At 40.3% G+C, this 9,771-nt stretch overlaps 1 protein-coding gene across 1 annotated transcript; it reads left to right on the plus strand.

The window, feature by feature from the left end:
- The first annotated feature begins 324 nt into the window (after positions 1 to 324).
- On the plus strand, positions 325 to 3,634 carry LOC149233704 (pentatricopeptide repeat-containing protein At2g13600-like). The gene has a single exon (XM_089379833.1). It carries the CDS (start codon positions 774 to 776, stop codon positions 2,751 to 2,753), a length of 1,980 nt encoding a protein of 659 aa, XP_089235959.1. The 5' UTR covers positions 325 to 773; the 3' UTR covers positions 2,754 to 3,634.
- Positions 3,635 to 9,771: the final 6,137 nt, after the last annotated feature.

The raw sequence follows: 9,771 nt of genomic DNA on the forward strand, positions 1-9,771 counted from the left end.
TTATTTTAAATAACAAAAAATCACAAACTTGCTTGAAATTCTAATTAAAAGACATTAATTCTCATCATTATTCATATAAATATTTTAATTTAAATATAGTCAAAATTGAATTATGCTCCAAATCTTACCTAACAACACAAAAATGAAAATCTTGCTTGAAATGCAGCTCCACACAATCAATTATTCATTACTACTTGAAAATACCAATGTTCAAATAAATCACATTCGTTTTAAACCCAATGCAGCTCCACAGAATCAATTATTCATTACTACTTGAAAATACCAATGTTCAAATAAATCACATTCGTTTTAAACCCAACATCCACTAAAAGCCCAGAAGCAGTGCTCACTAAAAGCCCAGAAGCAGTGCTCCTCGGGGTAATTTGCGTGACATCCGCCCAAAGCAACAAAACATGCAACCAAACATCCACCAAAATCTTCTTGTGCAATTTGGATGACAAAATAATGTGCAAGGAAGATTTACTTTAGGTTTTCGTGGCCGTCTTTGGGCACTGTGTCAAAGGATCCACAAAACAACAATAGACTGTTTCTTGAAATGGCTCTAGATCTGCTGCGGGTAGCTGTCCAAACAGAGAGATGAAGAAATTTCAGATTCCATCGGGCCGATGGAAATCCACCATTGAACTAGACAGTTCCCTAAAAAATAAGGGGCCAACGACGATGTTTGAAATGGCTCTAGATCTGCTGCGGGTAGCTGTGAACACAACGACTGCAATGGGAATCGTTCCTCCATTAACAATGAGTAGAAAAAAATGAGGTCATTGCTTGTGGGCGGACGGTTTCACCCTCATTTTAAAACAATAAACACTCCTAAAGCACATGCCTCTACGAAGGCTGTAACTGTAATGGACGACCTGGATGTGGGAACACTTTACCAACAAGGTCGATGGAAGGAGGCGCTACTCATATTGCAAGTTAAAGACATAAGCGTAGAGAGATGGACTTACATTTATATGTTGCAGGGCTGCATTGAAAGGAAGGCTTTATCAGAGGGCAAACGAATCCACGCTCACATGAACCAGAGGGGGGAATTCATGGCAGACACGTTTCTGTCAAACACACTTTTGAACATGTATATCAAATGCGGGAGCGTGGTGGATGCTCGCAGAATTTTCGACCAAATGGCAGAGCGGGAACGGGATGTGTGTTCTTGGACTGCCATGATCGCAGCTTACTCGAGGCACGGGCCTGCACAGGAGGCACTGGCGCTCTTCCACCAAATGAAGGGGCAGGGCGCTCGGCCGAATCAATTCACGTTTTCCAGTGTTCTTCCCGCATGTGCCAACCTGGGGTATCTGGAGCAGGGTATAGAGATTCATTATGAGATAATAAGAAGCGGACTTCAATCCGATGTTGTTGTGGCAAACGCCCTACTGGACATGTATGCCAAATGCGGCAGTTTAGAGAAAGCCCGCGAATTGTTTGACAAAATGCGTCAAAGAACTGTGGTGTCTTGGAATGCAATGATTGCAGGATATGCACAGAATGGGCTGGTTGATGAAGCCCACGAGCTCTTTAAGCAGATGCCGTGTCGAGATTTGGTATCTTGGAATACCATGATGGCGGGCTTTGTGCAGAATGGGTTTGTTTATGAGGCTCTGGGACTGTTTAAAGAAATGCGTCAACCGGATGTAGTGTCATGGAATACGATGATCACGGGATTTGCGCAGATTGGGCTTGTTGATGAGTCTTTCAAGCTTTTTAAGAGTATGTACCGGCCAAACATTGTTTCATGGAATGCCATGCTCGCAGGGTTTGCGCAGAACGGGTTTATTGATGAAGCCTACATGCTCTTTCGGAAGATGCCTCACAAGAAAGTCTTATCGTGGACAACGATGATGGCGGGATTTGTGCAGAATGGGCACGGCGAAGAAGCTTTGAGGCTCTTTCATCAAATGGAATTGGCCGGGGTAAAGCCGGACTCTATGGCCTTCGCTAGTATTCTTCCAGCGTGTGCTAACTTTGGGGTTCTGGAACAGGGCATGGAAATCCATGAGAAGATAATTAGGACTGGTTTCCAGTCTCACTTAGTGGTGGTGAATGCTCTCATTGACATGTATGCCAAATGTGGAAACCTTTGGAAGGCACGTGAACTATTCGACAATATGCATGAACGAAATGTGGTGACGTGGTCAACAATAGTTGCAGGATACGCCATCAATGGCTTTGGAAGGGAGGCCCTCAAACTCTTTGAGGAGATGTTACATTATGGCATAGGCCCAAATGCTGTTACCTTAGTCGGGGTATTGTCTGCCTGCAGCCATGCAGGTCTAGTGGATGAGGGCTATGGATACTTCAATCGCATGAGCAATCACTATCAGATAACACCTTCAATTGAACACTACAGATGTATGGTTGACCTTCTCGGACGTGCTGGGCATCTTGATGAAGCGCTAGACTTGATAGAGAAAATGCCAATAGAACCTGATGCTTTTGTTTGGAGTTGTTTGCTCGGTGCTTGTAGCATTCATAACAATATAGAGGTGGCAGAATGTGCAGCACAGCACATTTTTAAACTGGACCCTTCGAATTCGGCACCTTATGTGCTGCTTTCAAACATCTATGCTGCTGCTGGCAGGTGGGCAGACATGAGAAAGATACGCCAGAGAATGAAAGACACAGGCATTAAAAAGGCACCTGGATGCAGTTGGATTGAGGTTAATAAGAAGGTGCATGCTTTTCTTGTAGGTGATTGGTTGCACGCAAATGTAGAAGATTTATCTGAAGTTTGAGAACCTGTTCTGGGGGACAAAAGGGGCAAAGTATGTTCCAAATATGATATTTGCATAGGATAGTAAAGAGGCGTTGGAACTACGAATTCGTTGCCACCACAGGGAGTGAGAAGCGATTGCTCTTTTAACAGACTACAAAGTACATCCCATGGACCACCTGTTCAAGTCATAAAGAACCTTCATTTGTATGGTGGCTTGCCACATCGTAATCCAGATACTCTCTATGATCCTTGATAACAAATTCTATCAAGGCATGCGAAATTTAACATCATGGCAAGGATGGGCACTGTTCAGGGGGTAATGGTTGTTCATTCTAAGTGAAGTAACTTATACACATATGCATGCCAAATCTACTACTTTGGTAGCAAAGAAATGGATTTTGATTTCAATTGTTCCAGTAAAGTGCATTGCTTGGAGGTCTCCTGCATGCATTTGGCATTTGATTGGAAGAACCAGTGCAGAGTCACTGCTAAGATATGCTGAACAGGATATCATTTTCATATGTTGGGAATTGGATGGTGCCGATTTTTCATAGCCCTGATTTTTGGGGATGATTTTATTCTTAGCATTGTGCTTCATTGCAGCTTGAAGAAGAAATGACATGTATAATAGTAGGCTGCATTTCATGGAAGTCCTTGACTGCACCCAATTTACTTATGCCCTGCTATGAAAGCAATTTTTTTTTTTTTTTTTTTTTAAATCACTTATGTAGTATCGATAAAGGTAGAAACAATTGTGACCAAACTTGTCTCATGAGCATTTTGCATAACCACTTGCAAGCTTGAGTGGGATGATAGCATGCGCAAGGTATATTTCCTAAATTTCTGAATTCAAAGTTAAAAAATTGAAATGCTAGGCAGTCCATTCTATTTATAATGATCTCCCATATGTTGGTTGGCTTAGCTGGCTTGATTGGGTAATAAGAGCTTAGATGGATTATGTTGATTTGTAGTCAGTCTATATATATATATTTTCTTTTTTCCCTGATGTGGCAATTCTCCATTTTGGGAGTTTTACAATTTTTTGCAGCCAGTTTGTAACATTCAAATAAAATCTTTTGGTTTAGAAGCTGGTCGGTGGGGGATATTTTTCCTCCAAACACCTGCTCCCCACCACAAACACAGGCAGAAGCAACTCACAAAGGGAAAACATGTTGCTGGGGAGATTTGAACTCCTACGAAGACATTAAAAATGTTCACTTTCACAGCACCCCACTTTTATGACGTGAAGTGTATATTTCCTAACAGTGATTATGATTTAATATAATATATTATATTTCATTGATGATTAGTTTGATTATTTTATTTGATAATTAAAAATAATAAACCAGGGAGGCTTTGATTATAAAAATAACTTAGAAATAACGCAACATTAGAATAAGTAGATTTGATTTGTTGGTTGTTGGAGTTTATCGAGAGATTTTCTCAATAAAGTTTGAAATCTGTGGATCTTATAAGCACTATATATGTAGGATGTATTTTGGTTTGGAATGCAATATACAAATTGTTTTGTGTGTAATTTCTCTGCTATATTTGCTCTTCATATTTCTTTGGTATCAAAGCCTCTTTTAGCCTAATTCCCATATTGGAAGGCCAGAACGATGAGAGAGACTTGAGTGTTATTGTTTCTATACCTATATTAGCAAAGATCTGTTAGCTGTGCGAGTATATATATATTAGCATAGATCTGTCAGCTGTGTGAGTATAGTGTGCTTGTGTGGAGATTTGTGTGAGTTACGAAGCTGTGCTTTCTGTTTCGAAAGGAAGAGGGCTGCCACATTGTCATTGTTGCCATGGGAGAAGATCGCAAGAGCCACAAGGGGTTTTGAGAAATTTAGACTCAGACCTGAGGGCTGCCACATTGTCATTGTTGCCATGGGAGAAGATCGCAAGAGCCACAAGGGGTTTTGAGAAATTTAGACTCAGACCTGTGCAGAGACGATGCTGCGTATTGTGCACATGAATTCTAGACTGTTGGTAGAGGTACGTTGGTTAGAGACGATGCTGCATATTGTGCACATGAATGCTGACTGTTGGCAGAGGCACGTTGGTTCACGCAAGAAGTGTTGATAATTGTCGGTGATCAAACATCATTATTCAAAGGAGAAAGCGATCAAAATTTGTTCAAATCTGTGTGGAGGCGTAATCTGTATGGAAGAGTTTGAAAGGTAGGGATCCCTGGAGTCCATGACAATATCGCTGAGATATCGCCGATATTCGTAAATATCGTGATATTTTCGGGAAGACAAAATATCGCCGAGGAAATATCGCGATATTTTGTCTCCCCGAAAATATTGGCAATATGTCAGGAAAATATTGCGTTACGACGCAAAATATCGCCTAGGCACAAAAAAAATTGCCGCCGCGGCTAGAAAAGGCCGATTTTGTTTTTTTTTTGTTTTTCATTTATTTTCATTTCTGATTGTTGGAGAAGGAAGGAGAGAGCTATGTGCTTGCTGCCAAGGAGGATTTGTGTGTTGAATGGCCATTATCGCCACCAACAACGAAGATTTTGTTGATCTAAGATTGAAGAACAATGAAACAATTTCATTTCTTCCATTAACAGGTATGTTCAAATAAACCCCTATGTTAATGAATTTTTTGATAGTTTTAGGATTATTCTTGCTTGCCTATTTGCCTACAAAGATTTTTTTTTTTTTTTTCCCATTTACTATGATTTTCATGCCCATGAGCAAATGCAAGGGTTTTCTCCATATTTGGACAGCAAACTCCATTTTTTTTTAAATTTTCAAATGCACCCTCTTATTGTCATTTATAGTTTTTCATTGAATTCACATTGCAAATAATGTAGCAAAAAAAATATTTTGTAAAATGAGGTGGTTATTACTTTTTAATTCCAATTTATTTTTTTTGGTGCCCTAGGTTTGAGTTAGCTCACTACAAAATTCAAATATGCCAAAAGCCTTGGACCCATTTTGGAAGTATGGGGAGCCTGATGGTGGGACAAATCGGGCATATCTTACATGCAAATTGTGCAGGACGAGGATGGCAGGAGGGGTTACACGATTGAAATACCATCTAGCTAGACTCACTGAACATGATGTTGGGATTTGTACAATTTCTAGTCCGGAGCTTATACAAAAAGCTCTTAAGGCAATTGATGAAAAAGACAGAAAGAAGGAAGAGACAAAAAGAAATAAGGCTGAATGTGCAGGTAGATCTTTCGAGGTATCTTCTTTTGATTTTGATGCTGAGGGTAGTGGGAGGGGCTCCATAGCATCACCTGCCACTGCTAGTGTGAGGTTATCATTTTTTGTTCCACGAACAGGACATGGATCACAACATGGCATAAAATCACTTGTTAAAAAAAATGAGAAGTAAGAAGCAGATAGAGTCATGGGGAGGCATTTTTTCTGGAGCGACTTACCTCTTAGCATCACCAAAACCAATCCATTTTGGCAGAGAATGTGTGATGTTATTGCTGTTGTGGGCCCAGGGTACAAAAGTGCTACATATGAGGAGTTACAGGGGCCAATTCTTAAAGTAGAAAAGCAGAACATCAACTCTAGATTGGCGGAGTTGAAACAACATGGGAAGTTACTGGATGCACAATGATGTTTGATGGTTGGACAGATAGGAAGGGTAGGCCCCTTCTAAATTTCTCGGTACATTGTCTTAAAGGTACCATGTTTATTAAATTAGTGGATGCATCAAAACATATCAAAGATGCAATGACGATATGTGAGTTGTTAGATGGGTTCATTCGAGAGATTGGTGTGCAGAATGTGATGCAAGTCATAACAGACAATGCAACTAATTATGTGTCTACCAACAAGATGCTTATGGAGAGGCATCGCACATGTTCTGGACTTCGTATGCAACACATTGTCTCGACTCCGTATGCAATACATTGTCTCGATTTGTTGCTTGAGGATATGGGGAAACTCTCCTTCATCAAGGAGGTGGTTGATATGGCTAGGAGCGTCTCCAAGTTTATTTATAACCATGCTTTTGTTTTTAGCTTCATGAGGAAGTTCACTAGAAACAAGGAGTTGCGGTGTCATGCGATCACACGTTTTGCCACAAACTTTATTACTCTTCAGTATTTGCTTCGATGTCAGTTCGAGTTGAAGCAAATGTTTGTGTTTGATGACTGGCGTAATTGTAGATACAACAGGAGATAGGACGGAAAGCCATTTCAAAAATGGTGTACTCTGAGACGTTTTGGCGTGGAGTAGAAAAAGCATGTTCAGTTAGTGAACCTATAGTAAAGGTTCTCAGATTGGTAGATGGGGAGAAGCCTGCAATGGCTTATTTGTATGAGGCCATGGATAGGGCCAAGGAGGCCATTCGTTCTTATTATGCACACAAGGGTTCTGCTGGCCTTGATAGGCATATGATGTTATGGGATGTGATTGATAGTCGGTGGACATGGATGCTTCATCAACCCATTCATGTAGCAACACTCTTCTTCAACTCCGCATTTTCATACAAATGCGGCTTTGATTTTGATGACGAGGTGATGGAAGGGCTCCATTTCTGTATTCATAGGATGGCATCTGATCTTGAGCTTCTAGCAAAATCAATCGCGAGATACAATTTTATCGGGATTGTGTTGGCTTATTTGTCTTTGATGATGCTATTAGGGAAAGGACTCTCTTCATGCCACGTAAGTGACAAGTCATCACTCATTAGAAATTAGAATTTTCAATTTAGAATTTCCTTACTTATAATTCTATTTTTTAGAATTCAATTATGTAACTTTTATTTGAAAGTTTAATTATGTTTTAAGTTTTTGAATATTTTATTCCTTTATTTTGTTGTAGATATTTGGTGGCGAAGCTATGGTGCAAGGGCACCAAATTTGCAGAAATTGGCCATAACAATCTTGAGTCAAACATGTAGCTCTTCAGGGTGTGAACACAATTGGAGTGTATATGAGAAAATACACGCAAAAAAGCGCAACAGGTATAACTTTGAGCTCCAGCCTTCAGTTGAGCAATTACACTTATTGTAATTTTTAATTTATGACCTTCAAGTATCAAGAGTTAAGAGTCAAGACTCATTAGTTTTTTTGACACTCTTGCAGTTGGAGTTCGCACGCCTCAATGATTTAGTGTATGTGCATTACAACATCCGACTTCGAGTGAGGCAAATAGAAGCACCAGTGGATCCAGATGCCATTTCTTTAGACAATATTGATGTATTGTCTCAGTGGAGGGTGGAGTCTGAGGAGCCCATCTTGGAGGAGTCACCTTCATGGTTAGAGCTAGATGATCCATTAGAACAGGGGCAACAGGAGGAGGAGGAGCAGGAGGAGGACACTGTGGGAGCATCAACATCGACACCATATGCTATAGATATAGGAGAGTATAGCTCCATACCTAGCACTCATTATTTGACATTAGGTGCAGAGGTAGGGCTAGGGCCTTCTACTACTAGGGGTAGGCCTAGCAAACAACCCATCATGTTTTCCCGTAAAAGGGGGAGAGGGCAGTGATTTCAGATAGATAGCTGCTAGTTTTATTTGTTTTGCTACATATAATTCATGATGATGAGATACTTTTCTATATGTGATGTTATTTTGTATTGGTTTTCCACATTTGAGTCCTTGATTGGACAATTATCAGGGATCAACAGGATTTGGTATCGCCTTTGATGTATCATTCTCTTTGACATCATATATATCAGTGCTTTCTTCATATTTATGTGCCAATGTGTTTATTTCATGTTGTTATTGCTTTATATGTTTAAAAATCTGAATATATTATGCATTTTTTATGCTTGCCGATATTGCCGATAAGATGTTTTCTGGACCCTCGTCGATATTTTGTCGATACCGATATTTTCAACACTGGTCCGTGGGGCAAGCCATTGCAGTTAATGTTGAAGGGAACCCGCTGTACGGGGGCTTCACTAACAAGCAATACCATATCACGTGTGTTCATATTGTGGTATAAAAAAATGAAAAAAACATAAAATTTTATATTGGCTATATAATAAGGGGTAAAAGGGTTTTTATATGTAATATTATAATATATATATTATAAGGTATTTTTTATTGCATATATGGGCCAAGCGGAGGCCAAAAAGAGGTGGGAGTATCGTGGGAGTAGAGAGCACAACGAACTTGGCCAAACTGGGGAGCCACACCTGCTGAGTTTGGTTCCTGAGCGTAGGGAACATGGTCACAGTCGGGAGCCACACCTGTCAAGTCTTGTTCCTATTTGTGGATAGGCTGTTTTACAAAAACCCCCATCTCTAGATTTTTCTCGTCGTGTTCCCATCAACATAGTTCCCATCAATAATTAGAGAGCACATCTAACGTGGCTAAACTGGGGAGCCACACTTGCTAAGTTCTGTTCCTGAGCATAGCAAACATGGTGACAATCGGGAACCACATCTGCCGAGTTTTGTTCCTGATCATAGAGAACAGGTGACAATCGGGAGCCACACCTACTGAATTTCGTTCCTAAGCATAGTGAACATGGTGACAATCAGGAGCCACACCTCCCGAGTCTCGTTCCTATCTCCGGATAGGGTGTTTTACAAAAACCCTTGTCTCTAGATTGGTCTCATCGCGTTCCCATCAATAATTAGTTTGTCTTTATGTGTATGATATTTGGGGGTCAAGTTTGTTTTAGATTCATTGGAGTTTGTTCGATTTGGTCAAGGTTCTTCCCCCTACAGCAGAAGTTGTGAAACCTAATGAAGATTGGGATAACTCATATATCTTAGATTAGGGTCCTAGTGAACTTTTCCTCTGGAGTATCAAGAGTGCAACAAAGTTCAGGTGACTTCCTAAGACAATCAGTGAGCAGCATTCATCTATTTGTGGTGTGGAAGCAAGGGTAATTGGCATATATCCTCTGGAGTATCAAGAGCGCAACGAACTTTGGATTACTTCTTGAGATAATCAGTGAGGCAACATTCATCTATTTGTGGCATGGAAACTACGGTATTTGGCATCTAAATCTGACCTTGTCATGTGTTCTTTGCAATATTTTACCCTAAGGGATGTTTCATTAGCTAGTAATGCTTGTGCTAGCCTCGTCTCC

Source organism: Pinus tabuliformis, chromosome J (genome assembly GCF_031772625.1).
Source record: "Pinus tabuliformis cultivar Carrire ecotype Pingquan chromosome J, CPIR1, whole genome shotgun sequence".
Taxonomy (NCBI): Eukaryota; Viridiplantae; Streptophyta; class Pinopsida; order Pinales; family Pinaceae; genus Pinus; species Pinus tabuliformis.